A 24,992-nucleotide genomic window follows, 5' to 3' on the forward strand; every position below is an offset into this window, starting at 1 on the left:
GTGGAGGGTGACTTTGATGCGGGCTCGGTGAGTCGAGGAGTTGAAAGAAAGATTTCTTGGACTCTCAAGGTCTGGCGGTAGTGCTCTTTTATTCAGAGAATAGCATGGAGTAGCATGGGGACAGGACCCATGGGCAGTAAAGAGCTGCAATGTGTTGAGGGTTAAAGCTAAGTTTATAAGGCATAGGTATGTGAGTTATTTCTTTACAAGACAATGGAAAGATGATGTAAAAAGTCATTAAATGGTATCAGTGCAGGTGGGGTCTGGTTATTGTGTGGTCATATAACTTTAGATACGTATTGGGTCATATAGATCGGCATGTCAGCCAGGACACCTTGGGCTTCTTTCCCTGGGGCAGCCTTGATCCACATCAACTTATTCCTTTTTCTAAACAAGAATTTGCCCACCACCTACAACTTGGCTGTATCCAGCATTATAAAGGATAAAAGATGTAGGGTGGCACTCTTTCTGCCCCTGAAGGCAAGAAGAGGTGGGAAATTGGTTACTATTGATAAATTGTCCAGAGGCTGTTGAGAACCAATTATGAAGTGCATTTTATATTCTATGGTAAGTAGTCCATCAGAAAGCAGGGCAAGAGGGGAGGGGAAAAAGGAAACTTTTTATTGGTTAGTTGGAGTAAACCTGGTAATATGATGTTCTTTGATAATTAAAGATGCTGTCATTTTCCTAAAGTCCTTGGACCACTAGGTACTGTTTGTGTGTGTGTTTCAGGAATTGAGGGGATGTTTTTACACTGCGTCATTCTTGCTCTCCCACACTTTGCCTATCTTCATCTCAGTTTCCCTACAGTCCTCACTTCCCAGAGTTGAGAGGGGCTCAAATGATTAAGCAACAGCCACAAGGATAGCATTAGCATCTGTGGAAAGACATGAAGACCACCCAGTAGAGAACAAACAAAGATTATTTATTCCCACTTGCTATAGCAAGGGAGTGAGCCACCATCCGTTGCATTTGTCAGAGGCTCAGAGGCAGGCAGGGTCATGGGGAAGCTTTGTGGTGGAGAAAAGAGAAGGCTTCAGGGAAGCCTGTGAGGTTGTTGGCACAGAGAAACTGGAGGTGGGCTACCTAGAAGCAGAGCATCCCATGTGATTGGTTAGGGAGCTTGTTTGGCTTTCTCCGGTTGGTCCTAAATTGGAAGGGGCTTGGTTAGGGAAGCTCCCAGTTATTGACCAAGTCCTCACTGTTTTGAGTTGCTTGCTGCACAGGTTGTGGTTTGGCTTCCTGGCTGGTGGCTGCAAAGATTGTGGGTCAGTATTCTATTGTCATATATGGTCTGGCCATTGTCCATTTGTATGTCTAGTCTCTCACACCCCTCCTTAGTCCTCCACTATCAGGGCTAGGATAACCATGTACAAAGTTGGTGAAGACATGGGACCTCACAGCAGAAAGCTGGAAGGAGTGGTTGACAGAATAAGTCCCGGATGAGATGGCAGAAATGCATAGAGAGGTTTCCCAGAGGAAACTAACTGGGTAGAAACGGAGTCCCTCTGGCTTTCTTCTTGGAGAGGACGAGGGTGTTGCTGTCTTGGACACCATAGCTCCCCAAACCTAGCCAATCCTGCAGGACTTGGCCTCGAAACTCTAGCTGTTGCTGCCTCATGGGCAGTCCCTGCTTGTCTTCAATCTGCTGCTTCAGGCCCAGGATGGAGCTGTTGGGGTCGATGGCATAAGCGTGGCTCCCACCATCAGGATTCATCACAAAGACCTGGATCTCGGGGGAGATGGTCTCCAGCAGACAGATGCAAGTGTTGGAGAAGATCCCGTAATAGGCCAGGGAGCAGTGGCTGCTGAGGAGCTGCCGCTTGCCGTCGGGCTCCTGGAAGGACAGACGTTGCACGCCCGAGTAGCCTCTTCTCCACCGGATCTTCTCTTTAACCTGCCTTATGAGCTCATAAGGGTTCACCGTGAGAATCAAGTCTGGGTAACCCCATTGCTCCACTGTCACTTGGATGTCTCGTGCCCTCTGGAAGGGAGAGGAGAGAGAGGGGTTGCGTTAAGTCCGAAGATAAAAATCTTTGCATGATGGTTTTTACATTCAGGGAAAATCCAGAAGCATATACTTTTCAGCCCATCTGTGGGCTTCATTTGGCTGGTGGTCTCCCTGTTTGTAATCTCCGCACCTTATCAGAGAGCCTCTGATTCTGCGTCTGTCTCTGCTCCAAGCAGGCCAGTCTTTTGTTCCAGGGAACACCTCCATTCCTTTGCCCCTCATCTCCCAGCCGACCCTCTACCTGGATGGAATGCCTTCTGTTCTGAGTGTCTGCATCCCTCCTTGGCTTTTAGGGCCCACGTCAAACCCAGTCTTTTTCAAGGAGGCTTCTCTGGTGATATTCCAGAGAATATTTCAGATAATATTTATTCCAGATAATATTTATTTTCTGTTTCCACAGCCCACAAAGACCTGGGTGTGAATTCTGCTGCCCCTTAGCAGTGTGACCTTAGTTAATTAACTTAACCTCTCTGAGCCTCGATTTCCTCATCTGTAAAATAGGGATGATAATGATAAAGATAAAGATCATGATAATAATAATACTTGAACGTTCTACTTTACAGAATTGTCCCTAGTCGGGCGGTTTGTAAATTGTAAAGTACAATGTGAATAAAATTGATTATTGTGATCTTTGCCTGTACCATAGGCTTGGTATCACATTATACTATTATTTAGCATTTTTTGTTTTCTGAGTATCTTCTCTGGTCATTCTTTCTAGCAGTTTTGTGCAAATTTGTTTCAAGGACTTGCTTCCTAGCGAAATCTGGTGAATTTCTTGATGGTAGGGGCATGTCTTATTTCTGTACCACTATTGCCCTCTTGGCGACCTCACCAGCCCCAAGCCCAGTGCTGGCACAAAACAGCTGCTGGACTGACTTGCCTGGGCTCAGCTCATGCAAAGAAGTAGCAAGAGCACGGAACTGATTTTCTAGTAGGTTATAGGAAGATGAAAGAAAAGGGAAACAAGAATTTGAAGCTAAGGAATATGAGGCTCAGAGAGTTGGATAATTTCCCCAAGTTCACAGAGCTGGTGGATGGTGCAGCCAGGCCTCAAACTGTCTGACTTTCACAACTAGAAGGACCCACAAAGAAGAATATACAACTATGTACTAGGGGGCTTTGGGGAGAAAAAGGAAAAAAAAATCTTTAAAAGAAAAAAAACACAACTGTCTGACTTTAATGCCCTGTTGACTCCACTGACGCAGAAATAAATAAGGAAACACAATGCAGTTATCTCGTTCTGAGCTGCAAGCCCCTGGCAGCCCGGAGAGGGACCATTACCTCCACGTTCCAGCTGGGGACCGGGTTCTCCCTGTCATAGCAACAGTCCTGCTTCAGGCACTGGCAGGCCCTCTGAGCGACTATGTCCCATCTGTACGCTTCCGCCACGTTGTGGGTGGGGTCAGCTGGATCCAGGATGATGGGCCTGCAACACAGGGAGAGGGTACCCAGGCCCTTTGTGGTTTGGAGGCCTGCGAGCCAGAAAAAAGCCCTCTCAGCAACCATCTCTTCAAGCCACTAGCATCTGCCATGACCAGAGTCCTGAACCATCAGTCAAGGAGGGCCCAAAAACATTGCCAGAGAGTAGCAAGATGGAAACGAGTATATTTCCAATAATTCCTCTTGAGGAGAGTACTCTAGGTGTTGGCAAGGGATTTTGGGGGTGGGGGTGGTGAGACCCCAAAAGGCATACTGAAGCAACAACAGATGCCCGCTCAGGTGGGCACTGAGCCAAAGGCTATGTGAATGAACTTATTTTAATCCTTATAACACTTCTATAAGGTGGTGGCTATTATTATTGTTGTTGTTGCCCCCATTTTACAGATGAGAAAACTGAGGCACAGACCTCTTTAAGTTCTCACAGCCAGCACATGGGATTCTTGCCCATCTCCTCTGCCTCAACAGAGCAGAGGTTGAGCTGCCTTCAGGTGTCTCTCCTGTATAAATGTCAAATGAATATTTTCAAGAATATTGGCTTGAAAGGGTCTGATAGCCTCCTTGGGTTGCTTGGGGTGACCTGTGTGTTGGATGCCAAGCCCAGGATCAAGACCTGACCCTTGCACTCCAAGAGCTTTTGACTTAGGAGGCAGCTGCGGCTTACCTATGTGACAACATGTGACAAGCTATTGGAATGAACTGGACACTTTAAGATCCATACTTGCCACTTCCAACATCCTTGGCTTCCAGAAATAGTCCTGCCTGAAATATTTAGGGAGCAGCGCCAAGCTGTTCTATGGGATGGGATCACCTGACCTAAAATGACCCTTGAGATGACCCGATATGCTGGGCGTGTGCCTGGTGATCAGATTGGTTCCCTCTGGCATTTGGACCAAGCATGATGGAGCTAACTGGGAGTAAGAGGGGAGCAGGGCAGATGTGGAGAGAGAAGCAGAGGCTGTGAGAGGGAAGAGGGCTTGGGGGCAATGAGGAAGAGCGACAGAGAAAGAGTGAATCTCTATAGGTTTGCCTCAGGTCCCGATGCTTTTCCAACCTCATTTTTCTGAGCATCCTTATAATAAAACTCTTTCCATAAGGAGGCCGGGTTTTTCTTCCTTGTAAAAAAAGACCCAGCACTTACATAAGGGAACCATTCTTGTGATGTTGTTTGCACTGACCTAGAGCTCCTAACATGAAGAGTTGTCTCAGGCTGGGTTCCCCTACATCCCAAGACGAGGATTTGAGTGCAAGTGGTTCATTCAGAAGGAGATGCCAGGAGTACCAAGGAGGGAGTGGGAAAGTGAGGTGGGAAGGGAAGGATGCCAATGTGTGTATCCAGGGTGATTACCATTGTGGGCAACTGGAGTTAGTCCTGCTGGGGGGACCTGGGAAACAGTGAAGCTCGCATGACCCAGAGAGAGTCCTTGCATCTGAGATGGGAGGGAGCTGGGGTATTTATCCACCAGCTTCCACCAGTCATTGGGGGAGGCTGAAAACCCGCAGGCAAAGGGATGCAGGTAGAGACAGTGGAGGTCGAGCCAGCCTTGACTGAAATGGTAAGTGCCCAGGGGATGTGGAGGGGCACTGGCAGCACGTGCTACAGTGGTGAGCATTTCTCCAGCATATACCACGGGCTAGATACCTCAGGCCCTTCACCTGTATTTTCTCTGCCCCGCACAACAGGCTGGCATTGTTGGTGCCAGTTACTCCTGTTTTACAGATGAGGAACTGAGGCTCACAAAGATGAGAAAACGGCAGAGCTGGGGTTAGACGCGGGTCTCTGTGAATCTTTCTATTTTCCCATGCTGTCACTAAAAAGCACTGCAATAGTCTTCTGGGGACAGAGGGCTAAGCTAGAGTGGAGTGTGGCTTGAGGGATAAGGAAAAGGCTTAGAGCTCCTAAGGTCCCTGGTGATTTTGAAAGGTGGCCAACTTGGGACGTCAGCTGTGTCAGTATGAGATCTCAGTGCAGCTTCACTCCTTAATAAAGCCCACCCATAAAACCCCGTCCCACCTTTCCCTCCATTCTCTTCCTTTTCTCTGTGAGACGTGGTGGGCAAGCAGTGGCCCAGTACCTCTCTTTTTTGAGCTGTTTTCTGACAAAGTTCTCGATGATTGGGTTCTGGAACGTGTAGTACTTGGTCCAATAGATGCAGATGAACTCATACTCCTGGAGCAGCTCCATCACAGTGGCGAAGCCTTCATCCAACCTGAAATTCTCATCCTCTTCAGTACCCAGTTCCCAGGCGTAGACAGTTAGTAGCTCCAGAGCATAGAGAGGGGGCAGCGCAGCCCTGGGGCACCTGGCTTTCACATACTGTTGAAAGAGATGGGGAGAGAGAGAGAGACCCCAAGATTCTCTCTAAGGATGGCACTGGACCAGAAACCAGAAAGTCCAAGTTCTTGTCTCAGCTCTGTCACCCACTGGCTGTGTAATCTTGGCCAAGTTACTTTCCCTCTCTGGCCCTAAATGAGTTTTCCCATTTTAGAATTAAAGGTCTGCGTTAGTCCAGTGGGTTTCAAACTGTGCTTGACATAATTCCTGGAATGGAGTTATGAAGATGTGTCCCAAGGAGCGAGCAGGATGGGCTCACCACCAGCATTCCAGCCCAGTCAGCTCCATTTTAATCTATTTTAATGTATTGGGCTTCTGAAGAGTTTCCTTTAAAGAAAAGGCTTCTTAGCTAAAGAGAAAAAAAGCGATGGGAGCAGGGAACTATAGGATTAGGTAATAGCTGAGATTCTGGGGTGATCACTGGGGTTGCCTCTCTAGCAGGCATTTCTTCCTTCTCCATTGTATAGTAGCCATGCTGTTTGGATGGGATTGACGCCACCCTCAACTCCAAGGTGGACCCTGACTCGTCAGGGCCATCAGTATAAACCTATGCCCCTTGCCAAATGATTGGTTCAAGAGAAGCCATGTGACCTAAGTTGGCTCAATTTGAGGAAAGCCTAGTTCTTTTGTTCAGTGGTTGAAAGAAAAGTCCTCTCTTATGTGTGGATGTGAAGGCAGGAACAGCTATGGCCATTTTGCCACCATGAGGGAAACCAGCCTGAGGACAAAGCTAACACAGCGTTGAGAGAAGCTGAGAGCATTATAGAGAAACAGAGCCGGAGCCCTCACCAAACAGTGCCTGAAACTCCCTCCCCATTGTTACGGGTTTTCACACATGAGCTGATAATTCTCTTTATTGGTTAAACCAGTTTGAGTTGGTTTTTCTGTTAGCTGCAAAAGAAAGCATCTTAACTGAGGCCAGTCACTTCCTGTCTTAGGAACCTTTCTGTTATTCAGCTAGAAAGTGAAAATTTCTGTCAAATATCCAGCTATTTGGTTTGTGGAAGCAAAATTGACATCTTGTCCTGTGGCCATTATAAATAAGCATTATATCACACTCCACAGTCAAAGGGAAAAAAACTCACTTTGACCTCGAAACAAACAAAAACAGGGTCATCTTGTTTAGTTCTAGCCCCCAAAATAAATGAAGCTTTGAGCTTTCCTATAAGTCATTGACTCACTAAAAGCAAATTTATCCTTGACTTAACAAGATTTTTTTAATTGAATTCAAATTTATTTATAAATTTTTAATAAAATTTTATAAAAATTATTGTATAACAAGTTTTTGTAACATTTTGTGAATTCACATTTAATACTGTAAATCTTAACTAACAGAATTATAATTTTGTCAAGAATTTAAACTCATAGCAATACAATTTATTTTCTCCAGTACTAGTGGGATTTTATTAGTGGGATTCATAAAACTTAGATGATACATAAAATGCAGATAAAAATAAATCCTGGGGGCCAGCCCCGTGGACAAGGGGTTAAAGGTCTGCACGTCCCACTTCAGTGGCTTGGGTTGGTGGATTAGATCCAGGGTGTAGACCTACTCTACTCATCAGCCAAGCTGTGGAAGCGTCCCACATGCAAAGTAGAGGAGGACTGGCACAGATGTTAGCTCAGGGATGATCCTCCTCAGAAAAAAAAACAAAATAAGTACACTGATGATAAAGTTGGGAGTATGGTGGTATGTATGTTAGTTATGAGTCAGAATAGAAGAGAAATGAAATTTAGTAAGCTAAAAATCTTTAGGAAAAAAATAAATCCTAAGATGTAAGCCTTAGGAAAAATGAGCCCTTAATTTCTTTCAGGGTCTTCAATAAACTATCTAAATGATAAACAAAAGAAACAAACCAGGGGGGCCAGCCCCATGGCCGAGGGGTTAAGTTCACATGCTCCACTTTGGTGGCCCAGGGCTTGCCTGTTGGGATCCTGGGCACAGGCCTACATACTGCTCATCAAGCCATGCTGTGGTGGCGTCCCACATAGAAGAACAAGAATGACTTACGACTAAGATATACAACTATGTTTGGGGCTTTGGGGAGAAAAAACAAAAATAGGAAGATTGGCAACAGATGTTAGCTCAGGGCCAATCTTCCTCACACACACACAGAAAAACAAACAAACAAAAAACCCAGAAGAAAAGACTTATGTTCCCTTCCAGTGCTGATGTTCAGGGATGCTCTGATTTCTTCACATTTTGGATTTCTCTGCCTCTGCAATGTTGTTTGTCTGAAGATGCATCATGACCTTTCTGGATAAGGTAAGTGTGTGAGGAAATTGGTATTTTCCCACCATTAACAGAGACTAACTTTAAACCCAGTAATCTTGGTAATCGTTTTTTCTTTAAATACCCATGGATTAAGCCTTAATTTCTGCAGTCTGATTCCCTTGCAATTTCTCTGCAAGTTCTTATTTAATAAATGGTTTTTGTCTCTTAGTTTCTCAGTGCAGTTGGAGGTCTCACTGAGATTGTCCAGGGGGACGTATTTCCAGAACTGACGAAATTGTGCTGCTGGAGAAATGCATCGCGTGGCTGTTTACACTCGGATGTGCCCCTTGTGCAACTCTGAGGGTGAGCCTTTTATGGCAACAGCTTCGACTCCTGCTGATGTTTCTCTCCTCCCCCCCACCACAAACTCTGCTTCTGTTTCTGATTCTGGATTAAATTTGATTCTTAGCCGAGTCTAATTCTCGTTCTTGTTCTTATCTATAGAGGGCCACTTATGTCCCTGTTGGTGACAACAATCCGTGAATCTGGTTTTATGGTTTGACATCTGGCGGTCTCTATTGGCAGACAAACCGTAGGAATCTATTCTCTGCTGGGTGGCAAACAGTCAATTACCAAGTTTGATCGTATTTTTTGTTTTTCTCTCTCTCTCTTTTGGTCTGTTTGTCTTGAGAACTCTGGGCTATCTCCCGGGGGCCTCACTACTGTTGTCTTGCATGCTATTATGAATTTAAGTCACTCATAAACTTGTCTGTGTGTGTGTTTGTGCACATGAGCACGCACATACATGGACACACACGGGCAACAGCGTGTGTCCGCGACTCCTAGAAAACACCCCTATGAGATTAGGAGCTGCCTGAAAGGTGGATTTTCCGTTGTGTTTAGTTTTGACCCATAATTAAAGCGATACATCCAAAGCTGCCAGTTCTTTTGGTCTTTATGTATGTAAATGAAAAGAGCATTCTACAAAAGAATTATCTGATTACAATATAATCTGTCTGTGGGCAGATCCCTTTCTCCCCACTCCACTATAGGAAATTTATGGAGCGTAACTGGGAACAAATTCATGGGTGAAGGCTCATATCCTCACCAAAGGGAACTGAGTCAGAATTTCACCAAACTCTTTTATTCCAGAAGCAGATGACTTCCTAAAAGCCGATTGCTTAAAAAAAGATCAACAAAGCAAGAATTAATTCCCAAGTTAATGTTCTATTTTTGATGTCTATGTGAGAAAAAAACACTTTCTTTCTTCTTAATCTATCTACTGTCTTCAATATAGGGCTATAATTGTGCAAACTAAGATTAAACATTCTTTAAATGATTTTTTTTGGATATTTTATTGGAATATTAAACTATTCTAACTGACACCTCAGAATAAAAAAATTCCTACTATAGATTATAAACTAACAAATCCTCAGAAAAACGATAATTATTCTGTAAAATAATAACATATAGAAATTGGCCCTGCTTACAAACTATTCAGCATGGCAGTTAAACATTCACAAAGTGAATTTGTTAATTTCTTTTTCATGACTATGTCATATTTACACAAGTTCAATAACAATTCGTCCTCCTTCCTACCAGGATAGAATTAGATAAATTAGTTTATCAACAAATCAGTAATAATAAATCAAATTTGTAAAAAAATTTGTATTCATGCCAGAAATCTCACTCAGTTAGGTATGATAATCCCAATGTTAAGAATCAAGGACAGATTAAGACCAACCAAAAAGACAGATATCGTATTATTCCGCTCATACAAGGGACTTAGAATAGGGAGATTCATAGTGTTAAAAAGTTATTCTAGGAATAAGGAAGGAAGTTATTCCAGCAAAGAGTGGATTGTTTCAGGCAAGGTCACCCTCCTTTGGGGGATTTTTGGGTCTATCAGGCAGATGACCTCACTAGCACTGACCAGATAATTCCAGATTGACTGGTTAAAGGTTAGACTCCTGGGAGCAGCTGAAACTGCAGTTAGGTTGGTATTAAGTCTTGGTTTGCTGAGGTGGGGCTTAGCACAAGTGACTCCATTTTGGGCCTATTTCTTTTTTAAAAACAGGAGAGAAAGTAGAATGGTGGTTGCCTGGGGCTGGGGAGAGGGTAGAGTGGGGAGTTAATGTTTAGTGGGTACAGAGTTTCTGTTTGCAATGATGAAATAGTTCTGGAAATAGATAGTGGTGATGTTTACACAACAATGTGACAGTAATTAATGCTACTGAATTATACAGTTAAAATGGCAAAAAAAAAAAAAAAAAAACCCCTAAAACAAACAGACAAAGAACTTATGTCAAAACCTCAACCGAAACACTGGGGAAAGTCCCATCTCATTCCCAGAAGTGCATTGAATTAAGTACTCCAAAATAGAAAAAATAAACATTCATTTGTTGGTAAATAAAAAAACAAAATCAAGGACGTCTTTTCTTTCGTGGAAATGACGTTTATCAAGTCCCTCCTAGAATCTGATCTGATACTGTTGGAAGGCTGAGGAAAACCCAGCATTACAGGGAGTAAAAACAACACTTCTTTGGCAGGCCACAGCATTAACTAACGTGGACATCTCTGTGCTCTGTGATATCCTTACAGTTAAAATTTGACCGCTGAAACCTGGAGAAGCTAAATCGATGTGCCTTGGTCCCTGACCCCAGTAGCTGAACTGATAAGAGCAAGAAAATACTTCTGAGCCATGAAAGTAAAGGATGACTCCAGGGACTTGACAAATCCTCCAGACAAAAGAGAACTATTAACCTTCTTAGCATCATGGGGCTCGCGTCTTGTTCACCATACGCTATGAGCTCTTTATGTCCGTATGTATTGATCAACACATCTTGTAACACATAACTGAATACAACTTGTCAAATAAGAGAAAACATCAAATTAATAATACTGAATCAAAAACTGTTTCAAAAAGCCACATGTGGTCAAATTGTTATCTTAGGGGCAGAGACTTGAACAAAAGGAATGGCTATATAAGTAAAGCTGAAATATTGTCCTGTGGGCGTTACAAATAAAAGCGCGTATCATACGCAGGAGGAAAACACTTTGCACCCTGAAACAAACAAACAAAGCAAGCAAACGGATCATGCTGTTGAGTTCTAGTTCTCCAAATCCGCAAAACCTGGATCATTTCCTGTAAGCGGCTGACTTACAACAAAAACAATTTTATTCTTGGCTGTGGTGATGCTAATGTCTGAAGACATACGACGACCTTGGTTGATATGATAGTCATGCAAGAAAATTGCTGTTTCCCCACCATAAACGGACTAACTGTAAACTTAATAACCTTGGTAATTTTCTGATTTTTATGTTTAAATATTTGTTTCTTTTTTAACTGAGCCAATCTTTCTAAAATCTGACTCTTTTTCCCTTTTAAATAAAGCATTTTCTTTCTAATTTTTGTGTTTGTTTCTGAGCCTTCCTTTCATAAGTTTAGATGACTCTGTTCATCCGGATATTTTGAAGTATACTGGGTACCATGCAGACATTACGTGTGAAATCTAAAAAGTAGCTGCTACGAATGTATTTACTCAGTAATGGTCCTGATACTCAGGAACTGGATCATTTGGAGGGGGAAGTGGTGCAGGGTGGAATTAAATTAATCTTCCCTCTTGTTATTCCTTAATCAGCTGAGATGACCATCCAGAGAACCCGGTGAAATTGACATTAGCCAGTAACCAGAGCATGACAAGCTCTTGTTTACTGAAATACTATTTGGTCCTTATTTTTTTCCTTCCGTCTCCGTCTCTCATTCTCCTCTCCCTCCTTCTCCTTCTCCATCTTCGTCGTCGTTTTACTTTACAGCTCAAAAGACCAGCACTCTGTCCCCATGACCTCCATTTCCCCTTTATACAGTTTCCTGAGATGACAAATCTGGCTCCTGCCTTTTCTTCCCCCGCCCCTCCGTCTCCCACTCCTGCCCCCATCCTGGCAGCCCCCTCACCTGCAGGTACCAGTGTTTTACCAGCCGCAGGAGGCTCTTCAGCTTGGTTGGCCGATGCTTCACGAAGTTTCTCTGCAGCTCGCTGAAGGATGGGGAGAAATTTCCAGGGTAACCGTTGGCCTCAATCAGGCTCTCGTAGACCTCAGGGTGTGGCCGAGAGTTGGGACCAGAGGGCCCTGAGGTGAGAGGAAGAAAAGGGAGAGAGTGGGGATTTAGGAGGCCCCAGATTGATAAGTAGTCTGTGGGAGGGAGTCTGCTAACGCGCTGGGGGTCTCTCTCCAGGGGAGCCTGAGACCTCATAGCCTAAGAGAATAAAGGTTTGCCTTGCTTGATTGTCTTTCTGGAGACCTGAAAGTGGGATTTCCAGACCTCAGGCCACTCAAGGACTGTTGTCTTCTTTTGATGTCCCCAACACCCTTGGTCTCCCTTACTGTCTGTTTTGGATCTCTTTCTCAACCTCCTGACACCCGAAGAGGAGAACTGATTCCAGACAAGAAAGCCGAAGCGTGTCCTTCCCAGCACGCAGCCCGAAGGCAGCCGGACAGTCTCTCTGTTGCTCAGATGAGAGCCCATTTCTGACTCCTTCTCCACAGAGCAACTCCCTGCAGCCACTCTAGGTGATAGGAGCTGGCACACGAGGTGAAACCTGTGTTGTCTGGGCTTGTGGCTGATACTGTTTACTTCAAACACCGAGGACTCTGCCTGGAGACAAACCTGGTGAGTTAATTCTCCCAGGCAGCAGCCCTCAGCCCGTGGCTGGTGGGAAGTTGGGGGATGAACACTCCAATTGAGGCGTGCTTGACGCTGTTGCCTAGAATTCTCCAGGGTCATGAAGCCCAGCTGCTCACCATGGTGACTTGCTCCCTATGCACTTTGTGACGCCCCTCCCTTCCCTGTCTCACTTCCCTACTATCCCTGCCAGCGTTTCCTGGGACTCCTTGTCCTCAAACCCTCATCTCAGCATCTGCTTCTGGAAAAGCCTGAACAATGACAGGCCCCTGCACCCATGGTAAGAGCTACAAAAGCATCTGAGGTTACCCTTCTAACTTCTTTCTCTCTGTGGGTCTCCCTTCCTCTCATGATCATATATTTATCTGCGTGATTCCTTGATAAATCTGTTTCCCAAGTTGAGCCACATGACAGCTAGAGTTGGCTCAGTCCGGCACCCTGTGGTTGCCCAGCACCCAGCACAGGACGTGGATTGAATGGACAAGTGCAGGTGTCTGTGTGTAGCCATGAATGAGAGGTGGGGGAGGTGCAAGTTTCCCAGGAGGGCAGGGGTATGAGTCAGGTGGGCTTCCCCTCTCCTTACCCAGGGCTTTGTAGGCAGGCACCATGGTGACAGTGATGGGCTCCGCCGTCCCCCAGGTCTGGATGGTGAAGACGAGAGCATCGGGGACTCCCTGGGCCACCCTCAGCTCCTCGAGCCTGAGGTCTAGCAGGTCCTGGCAACTCCACAGCTTTTTCCGCATCAGGCTTAGAACGGATCGGTGGTACTCGGCCTCCTCCTGGAAGCTGTGGAAACAGCTCAGGAACACTACCAGCTCCACCTCCGTGGTGTTCCTGAGCACTGTGCCATTCCCGAAGGAGCCCACCTGCAGAACACAGAGCCTGTCACCCGGAGGCCACTGCCTGTGCCGGGCAATCCCTGAGGCTCTTTATGTGGATTGTCACACACCGGAGGCCACTGCCTGTGCCGGGCAATCCCTGAGGCTCTTTATGTGGATTGTCACACACAATACTGAGGGAAGGGTGGGTGGTATTAATATCTCCTCTTTACAGGTGAGAAAGCTGAGATGTCAAGACGGTTAGCGAGTCACCTAGGGTACTCATGGTAGAGGCTGGGTTTGAACTTGGCAGCCCCACTCCCCAGCCCAATCTTCTGATTTACTGCACTGCATTGCTCTGAGCCGTAATCTTCTCATCTGCAGAGAAATGCCCACTTCAAGGAAATAGTAATGTCTACTCCACAGGGTTGTCTGAGAATTCTGGGGGGTCTGAGTCATTTCGTGACATTAAAAAGGGGGTCGCAGAATTGCCTGGTGGCTAAGAGCCGTGGGCTGTGGAATGAGGCAGCCTGACTTTGACCTTGATCTTGCCCTTGTTTCTTAGCTGTGTGACTATCCTGTGCCTTAAGTTCCTCATCTGCAAAATGAGAGTGATGATGGAGCAGAGTCATGGGGTTATTGGGAGGATTAGGTGAGATAATGTGCGCTAAGGCTTGCCGGGGTGCCTGGCACACAGGTAGTCAGCAATTTATTTCTCTTCCTCCTCTTTGTCTAGTTGACTTGGATCATCCCTTTGGCTGCCTGGGATTCAGTTTCCCCATCTGATGGAAGGAGCCTGAGCTGGATGATTTTGAAGGGGTCTTTTTGATGTTCTAAGAGTCTAGATTTGCTCTCTAGCCCATATCGCCTCTGTGTACAAAGCCCCACAACTCTCTGGCCTTTCCTCTTTCTCTCTCTGGGTCGAGAGTAGAATTACTGGGGATGCATCGGACCTCAGGTTGGCTACCGCTTCTGTGGGTGGAGTCACATTGTTGGTGCACTCTGATTATAATCTGGGTATCATGGGTTGAGCACTCACTGTGTCTGGCAGCACTGAAAGCACTTTCTGCATACAGTACGTTTTAATCTTCACACCCACTGATCGAAGTGTAATTATCCCCAGTGTACAGATGAGAAAACTGAGGCAGTGAGGGGTTAACCAACTTACCATGACTCATAGCCAGGAGTCAGATAGAGTCAGAACACAGGCGTGGTTCTTCTACCTCTTTCTTCCTCTTGACTCAAGTCTGTGAGCCACACCCTGCTTCTGAGGAGGAGACCCGCCATCTTTTGCCCTTCTCTTCCATTCTCTTTTCCACCTACATTCAGACTCAATGCCTCAGCCCCAGTGAGAGAGTTGGGGATAGCACCCTGCATGTGGACGAAGGTCACATGCCCTTGAAGGCTGAACCTAGACTGCCCTTCCCACCTTTCCCAGAGGTAAGACCTAGGCAGAGAGGAAAGAACATTCTAGAATAGACTTCATGACTTGGCTTCAGTTTGAACCATTTAAACCCAACTCATTGGAGGACAATCATCCACTCAAGCTGTGGACCAGCCCAACTCCCCAGATTTTCAGGGCTGGAGGAGGGTTTAGAGCTCGAATAAAGTATTATTTCTCATTGGCCATTGCTCTTTTGGTATCGCTATTATTTAGTGGCTTAAGGGGAGAACTCCGACTTTTCCTGTTCCTTCTGCTTCATTCTCAGGTTGTCAGGGTGCCAGTTCAGGAGGGTCTGCCTGACTCACACTGGTGCTCCAGACCCAGAAGAGAGCTTGGGAGAGAATCTATAACCACGCTTTTGTTTTTGAGCAATTATCATGCACTAATCATTGAGCCGGCATTGCCCCATTTGCTTGATGAGGGAGAGATGATGATGATGATGTTGCCCCAACTGCAGATGAGAAGACGGAGGATTTGAGAGATAAGACAGCAAGCCTAAGGTCACACAGCCAGGAAGGGAAGGAGACAAGAGTCAAACCCATGTCTGTCTGATGTCAAAACTTGTGGTTTCTCACTTCCAAATCACATGGCCTCAGGTCCCAGAGGCTGGGGAGTGGTGTAAAGAACAGATAGGGGCCTGAGACTGCTAAATCCTTCCCTGTAGCTGCCCCCCAGAGCGGGGACTAGAGCAGTGGGCTGGGAGTCAGGAATCCTAATTCTGATTTTGCCTTTACCACTAGCTTGCTGCATAAGCTGGGGACATCTCTCACTCTCTCTGTGCCTGTTTCCTTAATGTTTAAATGAAAGATTGACTGAGACTGTCAGATTCTCTGGGCCTTACTATCTTTGACCCTCTTGAATTTTGATGCTAGCCAGTACAGGAGGTGACATGAGGAAGCTGGAGGAAGGGTTTGGGGGTGGGGGGAAATCTCATTGGGGGCAGCCTGGAGGACTGGCTGTGGAGTCAGGTAGATCCTGGTTCAAATTCCAGCTCTACAACTAGTTGTGTGACCTTAGGCAAGTCACCCCACCTCTCCAAGCTTCCATTAAAAAAACTTTTTATTAAGAAAAATTTAAAACCTAGAAAAACAGAGAATACAACAACACTCATATATCCGACCAGTTAGATTCAACGAGTCTAAACTCCTTGCCATATTCGCCTCATCTAAACCACTTTAAAGTAAACTACAGACACCAAGGAATTTTGTCCTGAAATACTTGAGCATTTGTGTCCAAGAAAAGTGAACATTTCCCCCAAAACCCACAAAACTATTACACCTAACAAAATCAACTATGATTCCCTTACATTTCCGACAACCAGACCATATTAAAATTTCCCAAGTTGTCCCCAAACTGTATTTTACAGATGGTCTATTCATACCAACATCCAATCACAGACCTGGCATTGCATTTAGTTGTTGTGAATCTTAAGTCTCTGAGCTTCCATTCTGCTCATCTGTAAAATGGGAAAAGAATAGTGCCTACCTCACAGGGGCACAGATTGGAGATAATATACATTAGGGGTTAGGCCAGTGTACCCCAAAAAGTGAACTATTATTATTAGCTCCATTATCGGACTCATTGTGCTCAAGGCAGCAGTGCAGTGGGGTGTCCTGAGATGTGAGCAGCGTGGACTAGAGATAACGAGGTGAGGAGTCCCCAGCATCCTTAGGGACGTGGATCCTTGTGCTGGGCTCTGCCCAGCCCTGGCCCAGCGATGGAGGGGACCAGTCTCACCTTGACCACCTTCAGCACCCGCACCTCCTGGTCCAGCCCACGCTGCCCATGGAAGTGCTGCTCCCTCAGGAACTGCTCCAGGGTCCGCACTGCCTCCAGCACCTCTTCTTTCCATTCCCGGCTGGGCTGTAGCCACTGGGCCACAAAGGAGTCCAGCCTGGAGGCAGGAGTGTCATACAGCTCCGGGGTCAGTGCCATCTCTGTCTTGAGAGTATAGCTGCTGGACAGATATATAAGCACACACCTACCCAGCTCCTGGGACACACCCCCTTCTTTAAGGGGGTTCCTTCTCAGCTGATCTCCAGCACCATATGGGATAAAGGACCAGAGTGGAGAGGAAACCAAGGGTGACTGGCAGACCTGGGGCTCCCCTTCTTGGAGACCCCTTGCTGTGGCAGGGGCACTGAGGGATGCTGAGCCAAGGCCGGAAGGTCTAGGGCCACCTTAAGAGGCCTGGCTTCCAGCCAACTTTTCTGCTCTTGCTTTCGATTCTCAGCTTTCAGAGTTTCCTTTTTATGACGTTTGGAAACTGAAATTGGTTTGAGATTGACCCTAGAGGAGTCAAATCTCCCAGTAGGACGGGGTCGGGTGGTATCTGTCAATCCTGTCACCCTACCTTGCCGTAAGAAACTGAGGCTCAGAGAGAGAAGGGACTTGCTCATGGTTGGGGTGAGCAGTGGGAACTCTAGAGTCCAACAGCAGAGACTTTGAATTCCAGTTGGCCCTTTACCAGACTTTTTTTTTTTTTTTAAGGAAGATTAGCCCTGAGCTAACATCTACTGCCAATCCTCTTCTTTTTGCTGAGAAGGACGGGCCCTGAGCTAACATGTGTGCCCATCTTCCTCTATTTTATATGTGGGACGCCTGCCACAGCATGGCATGCCAAGCGGTGCCATGTCCGCACCCGGGATCCGAACCTGCGAACCTAGGGCCACTAAAGCGGAACATGCTCACTTAACCGCTGTGCCACTGGGCTGACCCCACCAGACTCTTAATCTCTCTGACTCTCCCATAGTTTGCCATAAAGTGGGTTTAATAATAACACCCGACCCCATAGGTTGTGTGTGGATTAAGCATGAGAACATTGAGCAGAGAAAGCACTCAGTAAATGCAAGTATTATTAGTCGTTCACTAAACATCTATTGAGTGCCTGCTAGGTGTCAGACATTGTGCTCAGAAGATAAAATAAGACATGATTCCTGCCCGACGGGGCTCCCGGAGCAGTGGGGCAGACAGACAAGAGACACCAAGAGTCCAGCGTGATATGTGCTAGGTGGAAAAAAGGGCACAGAAACCTGGTGGAAAGCTGGGCAGAAGAGTTTATTTTGGGTCACCTGAGGTGTCAGTGGACACCTGCTTGGGATGAGTCTTAAAAGACTGGGGATGCAGCCAGGAGGAAGAGGGCACAACATGGGTAGAAGTTGAGGAGTGTGGACCATCCTGGTGTGTGCCAGGGACTCAGTTGTCAAATATGCCCTGGCATGGAGGATAAGGAGGGGAGAGGGCAGAGATGTACCTGGACAGGTGAGCTGGGGTTGAATCTTGGAGTGCTGTTCACTTATTCATTCAACAGAAATATGTCAGCTGCCCACTATGTGCCGGGCAGGTGCTGGAGATACAGCAGTGAAGAGGCAAAAATCTCTGCCTGCAGAGGACTTACATTCTGATAGTGGAGACAGACAATAAACAGGATAAATAAGTAAAGTTATGGTTAAGTGCTAAGCAGAAAAATAAAGCAGGGAAAAAGGTTAAGAGGTACTGTGTGTGCCCACATGGTGTGTATGTTTAAGGGTTCAGTCTCAGATAACCATTGGAAAGGCCTGAAAAGGAGACATTTGAGCAAAGACACGAAGGAGGTGAAGAGTGAGCCATATATATGTCTGAGGGAGAAGGATCATTCATGACAGAAGGAATAGCAAGTGCAAAGGTCCTGAGGTGGCAGTGTACCTGGTGTGTCTGAGGAGCAGCAGTGTGACTGGAATGGAATGATCAAGGAGGGAGAGTGGGAGAGGATGAGGTTTGAGTGGTAAAGCGCGAGGGGCAAATGGTGTGGGATCTTGAAGACTACTAAGACTTTGACTGGAAGGAAATGGGGAGCCATTGGAGACTTTTAGGCAGAGGAGAGACATGCTCTGATTTTTCTTTTAACAGGATCACACTGGCTGCTGGGGGAAGATTAGATTAAAAGCAGAGAGAGTGGCAGAGCGGGGGTGGGGGGTGGAGGTGTGAGGGTGTCCTGAGAAGTTGGAGCTGGTATATTAAATTAAGAATATGTAGATTATAATCTGCTGAATGAGGAGGCACGAGCCACCCACATGGCGGCAGCAGACAGCCCCCTTAGCATTGGAGCTCCCACTTTGGGGAAGTGAAATCCCCGTGGTCAGTCATAGTGTAGTTTCGATACCCCCACACAAAGGAAGTAGAGTCACAAGGTTTACTACTTACAGATCCCAGAAGTGAGGGGGCACAATTGAGCTGGGGGAGTCCTCCCTCCCAGGTCACGAGTGAGCAGGAGATAGAGAGCACGGTAGCAAGCACCCACTACCTAGAAGGCGGTTGGGGCAGAGGTCAATAATTTCCTGTGGGCTCAGCTCTAAGTCGTTATTTTAAAAGGTGACCTGGGAAAAACCAAAGTGGGAATCTATGGTGGGCATCTAAAACTCAAGTCCTTGTCTAAATGTCCAGATTCTGGGTGTGAGTAGGGTTGTCATAGCGTAAAATGCCTACGCAGCAATTCAGAAAAGTAAAAATTGTTTTTCTTATCACAGAGGGTAAGCAGAAGTCCAGGTAAGAAGCTACCGAGACAGTCCAGACAAGAGATATGGTGGCTTGGATCAGGATGGTAGCAGCGAAAGTAGGGAGAAGTAGTATAAATTTTTTTTTATTATGGAAAATTTCAAACATAAACCAAAGTGGAATAATATAATGAACCTCCGTGTACCATCACCTAGCTTCAACAATTATCAACCTGAAGACAATCTTGTTTCAGTTATACTCCCATCCACATCTCCTCTCCTGTATTATTTGGAATTGAATACCAGACATCATATCATTTCACTGGATATATTTTGAATATAAATGTATGATGTGAGAGAAAGATTGGAGCCAAGGACTATTCCAAGGCTTTTGACCTTGGCAACTGGAAGGATGGACTTGTCCTTAACTGAGACAGGAGAGACTGAGGAAGGGTGCAGTGTAGGATGAAGATCAGGAGCTCAGTTTGGGAACTGAAATTTGAGGGTCTAATAGAGATCCAAGTAGAGTAGTGATATCGAACCTGAAGTGAGTTCGCTTACCCATTGTGCAGCAAGCCAATCTCTGACACCGGGTGTAGTGGAAGAAAGTAGGAATTTTATTATTGCACAGCACTGAGCAAGGAGAAAGGGCAGCTAACGCTGAAATCCCAAACTCCCTGAAAAGCTAAAAGGAAGGGTTTTTATTTGGGATTTTAGGGAGGGGAGGGGGAACATATGGCCTTGCTGGTCAGCAGCTTTCCCACCAGCTGTACCTCCTTGCAAGGAGGAGATAGCAAATCCAGGTGCTTGTCCTTGGCTGTGTCTGTCTCCATGGAGGATAGCGGATTCTGGAGCCAGGAAGCCAGGGAGTAAACAGCGAATGAGTATTTTGGTTTTAACTCCACGTAAGCTGGGTTTAATGTGGGGGAACCAATATCAGGGTCAGTATCAGTAAGGAGATGGATGTGTGAGTCTGCATTTCAGGGAAGATTCTGGGTGGGATTGAGATACAAATTTGGGAATCACTAGTGTAGAGATATTTAAAGCTGGATGAGATCACCAAGGGAGTGAGTACAAAGCAAGAAACTTTGAAAAGGACTGAGCCCTGAAGCTCTTAATAGTATTAATAGTATTAAGAGGTTGAGGAGTTGCAAGAGTCCAGCAAAGAAAAATCAGAAGTAGCCAGGGAGGTGGAAGAAATATCGGGAGTGGTGTGACAAGTGAAGACATCGTTTTAAGAAGTGATCCACTGGGTCAAATGCCTGGTCAATCTGCTCTGACTTTGTCCTGAGGGCAAATCAGAGGAGTGACCAGTGATGAAGTTAGCATTCTGGAAAGATTGGTCTGGCTACTTCTGTAGTGAGGCTGGATTGTAGGAGGCAAGAGTAGATTCAGGGAGACGTGTCAGGATGTATCAGGACAGTGTGAAGTGTCCATAGTGGTGAGAGATAACGGTGGCTTGGACTAGGCTGCAAGCAGTGGAGGTAGAGAGAAAGGGCTGGATTCTAGGTCTATTTTGGCAGATGGGTAGGCAGGACTTGGTGACTACAGGTAGAAGGTGAGGAAGAGGGAGACGGCAGGGATGGTTATCAGCTCTCTGGCATGGGGCCTTGAGTAACTGGTGAGGGGTCACTATTAACAAGAAAGGAAGACAGAAGGAGGAATGAGAATGGTGGAGATCCGGAATGATGACTTGGAGCTACCCATAGATAATAAGGGGAGTAAGCAGCTCCATGTGAAGACAAATTTTGATTTCCTCAGCACGGAGATGGTTGTTGGTGCCTTGGAGAAGGATGACCAATGCCAAAATTTAAATGATGCACATAGGAAGTGAAACTCACAGTACTAGATGGGGTGGTGAAAGAGGTGGGACAAAGGCAGAGAGCAAAAAAAGCTGTTCACATTGCCTAATGCTTCTAAGTGGGAAATATAGGTCTGAGAAGTACCCAAGAAGCCACTGGTGACCATGGTGGGTGCAGTGTAAGGGAGAGCTGGGAGCAGAAGCCGGATTAGGATGGGTCAAGGACTAAGTGTGGTGAGGAGAATGGAGACAGCAGTGTAGCTGACCCTTTCAAGAAGTTTGTTGTCAAAGGGAGGAGAAAGACAGGGTGTGAGCTCGAGGAGGTGGTAGGGTGGAAAGTGTTTATTATTTTACGTATAATTCTAGGGGGAAAAAACCCCTCAGTCATGACACATTTCAGTTTAAACTTTCAAACTGGCTAACACCAAATGGAAAGCATCACATTTTTAATTACATAAATTTGAAAAGTCCCCATATTTCCAATGTTTGGTAGTGCCTGGTTCTTAAATAGTCCCATATTATAACAGTTTAAACAGCAGGGGCAGTTTTGCAAACCTAAGTCAACAATAAAGTAAGACTCTAAACATTTGCCATATGTTCATGATGATGGATAATGAACTTCAAGACAATGTGAAAGTTATTCAAACAATAAACAGACCTTACATGTTAGTTCTTACTCAGCTTCATGAAATCTCTGACAGTTGAGAAACTTTTAATTATTTGATCACTAATACAGTGGATGAAATTTGAAGATTTAAAAAGGGAAAAGGGGGGCTGGCTCAGTGGCCTAGTGGTTAAGTTTGGTGTGCTCTGCTTTGTGGCCTGGGTTTGGTTCCTGTGTGCGGACCTACACCACTCATCAGGGGCCATGCTGTGGTGGTGACCCACATACAAAATAGCAGAAGACAAAATGCTGCCCTGTTGAGCACGTTTCTGTGGGGAGAGAGAAGAGCCCGTGGATAGGAAGGGGGTGGGTGAGGTTTTAGGCAGAAGGAAGACACACTAAGTTGGGTGTTGCCTTTAGCTTGGGTTCCCCCAAAAGCAGAGCATGGGACAAGGGCTTGTGTGAAGATGACTTGATCTGGGAAATGATCTCAAGGGACGGGTGTAGTGGATTGAGAAGGAGGGAAAACCAATTCAATGAATATTTTTAAAATATATCAATATTATTAATTGATTATTAAATTGACCCTCAGCTGTGGGCAGCTTGGGTCTTATTTCACTGAGGACCCTCTGAGGAGCTGTGTAGAATGTCCCTCAAAATTATCCATCCAAAAGGTGGAAGAGGAGAGTTCCCATCCACTGGTTTCTGTCTTTCCATTGGTCAAAGGTTGTCCCCTGGGGTGTTAACTCCCTTGAACTTCCATGTTTGCTCATGCTTTATAATGGCTGAGCAGGTGACCACAAAGGTTCTGTATGGGGCAGCAGAGAATACCCTGGTAGAGACAGGGCCATTTTCCCTGCCACATGGAGAGATTATCCAAGAAAATCTAAAACAATGCTCTCAAATTTTTCCCATCCCCCATATGCACGCCCCTCTGCAATGCTGACTTTGCAGTTCCTTCCATCAAGAGGTGGAACCTATTTCTCCCTTGAAACACAGCTTGGGCCATGTAACTTGTTTTGACCAATAAGATTTTAGCAAACATGATGCAAACAGAGGCTAAAAAAGTGAGCGCGTATCAGGGCTTGCCCTTCCTCTTGCTAAGTTTAGAACCCAGTAACCCTGTGAATAACCTCAGACCAGCCTGTTGGATAATGAGAAACACGTGGTTAAGGGATTCTTATTTTTCCAGCTGATATTGAGCCAACTGCCAGACATGTGAGTGAGGATGCTGTGGACCTCCAGCTTCAGGGAGCCAGCTCAGAGCAGAAGAACTGCTCAGCCAATTCACAGAACGACGAGCAAATAAATGGGTGTTTGGGGATGGTTTGTTACATGACGTAAACCAGTTGACATAACTTCTGGCGTCATTTGGATTCCTTGATCCAGCTGTGCCTGATATAAGCTACCCTTGGACTCTTATGGGCCATTACATTCCACTTATTTTTGCTTAAACTAATTTGAATTGTGTCTCTGTCACTTGCAGCAAAAAGTGTCCTTGATGATCCAAGACTGAATGGACTGTATGGACAAATGGGCAGGAAAGATGAAGACATTGACTAGTGAGTGACTGATAGACTTGACTTTGGGGGGTAGGCTGGATAGAAAAGGAAGTAAATCCAGGGTGGAGAGGAAGTGGAAGGGTCAGTAGTTCAAGGTCCTTCCTTCATGAAACCATAGGGTTTCCTTCTCTGAATCTCTTCTTGTAACAGGGTCAAATTCATCGTTTCCTCCTGGTCTCCCTCAGTAAGGCTGATTTCATTACCTCATATCAGCCTGTTTCCCACAGGCCCCCAGAAGTCCACAGAGCTGTGAATGCCCCCGATTTAAAGGCAGGCAAACTAGGGAGCCCCGTCCCTGATCGTCATCATAATCCGTCTTGTATTCCAGCAAGACAGAGCTCAATTGGGCTTGCGGATCTTAGGAGCTTTCTCCTTGTGATATCTGGGGTACCATGGAAGAAAAAGCTACAACCAGTCTTAAGCCTATCCAAAGGACAGAAATTTTCACAAAAATGTCCCCAAATGCCTAATATTATGACATTTTCTCCATCCTCTTTCCTGGATATAAAGCAGAGGGGAGACAACTCCCGGGAAATCTGAACTCAATAGACGAATCAAGATTGTCTGGGATGAACATGCAAATTTGTGCATGAAATACAAATGAACTCCATCGGTTGTAATTTAATCACATGGCCACACCCAGCTGCAAAGGAGATTGGGAAATGTAGTCTTTAGCCTTTGGCCATATGCCTAGCTAAAAATTCTGTTGCTGTTGAGGAAGAGGAGAAAGGATATTGGAGGAGACAGCAATTGCTTCTACAACATGCATTCTCCGTTTTTGCAGTTTGGGCCCAGTATAGGACTAGGAGTGAGGGAACTGTCAGGGCCAGAGAGGATTCAGCTCTTTAGAAATCCCTCTACCTCTGCCCTGGGATGTGAAAGAGAGCTTGGAGGGGCAGGAGAAGGAACTAATAACAGCTGGTATCTGCTACATTTTTTGAGCACTCACTGTGTCTCAGGTGCTGGGTGAAGCATTTCACATCCATTCTGTCCTTCTAGTCCTCGTACAAGACTGCAGTTAATCCCTACAAGATTCATCCATTCAGTCAACACACATTTACTGAGTGCCCATTATGTGTCAGCCCCTATGTTAGGCACTGGGGAGGATGGTGAATAAGACAGAATCCTCCAGTCTTGCTGAGTTTACAACATAACAAAGGGGTCACAGCACAAGCTTTGGAGCCAGTATACCTGTGTTCAAATCCTAACTTATTAGTCATGTGAATGTGCAAGTCACTTGGGGCCGGCCCAAGTGGTGCAGTGTTTAAGTGAGCAGGTTTGGATCCTGGGTGCGGACATGGCACCGCTTGGTAAGCCATGCTGTGGTAGGCATCCCACGTATAAAGTAGAGGAAGATGGGCATGGATGTTAGCTCAGGGCCAGTCTTCCTCAGCAAAAAAAAAAAAAAAAAACAAGGGGGGGAGGATTGACAGCAGATGTTAGCTCAGGGCTAATCTTCCTCAAAAAAAGAAAATGTGCAAGTCACTCAAACTAACTGCGCCTCAGTTTTCCCACCTGTAAAATGGGGATAATGACAGTACCTACATCCTAGGGCTACTATGATGCTCCAATGAAATGATGGATGAAAAATATTCAGCTCAGTGCCTGG

The 24,992-nt window shown here is 45.8% G+C and overlaps 1 protein-coding gene across 1 annotated transcript; it reads right to left on the reverse strand.

Annotated features, from left to right (window-relative positions):
- Positions 1-69: 69 nt before the first annotated feature.
- On the reverse strand, positions 70-16,902 carry OASL (2'-5'-oligoadenylate synthetase like). The gene is made up of 6 exons (XM_014862475.3): positions 16,682-16,902; positions 13,266-13,548; positions 11,954-12,129; positions 5,524-5,765; positions 3,293-3,437; positions 70-1,984 (listed from the first exon to the last, which is right to left on the reverse strand). The coding sequence occupies exons 1-6, from the start codon at positions 16,877-16,879 to the stop codon at positions 1,484-1,486; spliced, it is 1,545 nt and encodes a 514-aa protein (XP_014717961.1). The 5' UTR covers positions 16,880-16,902; the 3' UTR covers positions 70-1,483.
- Positions 16,903-24,992: the final 8,090 nt, after the last annotated feature.

Source organism: Equus asinus, chromosome 8 (genome assembly GCF_041296235.1).
Source record: "Equus asinus isolate D_3611 breed Donkey chromosome 8, EquAss-T2T_v2, whole genome shotgun sequence".
NCBI classification, from domain to species: domain Eukaryota; kingdom Metazoa; phylum Chordata; class Mammalia; order Perissodactyla; family Equidae; genus Equus; species Equus asinus.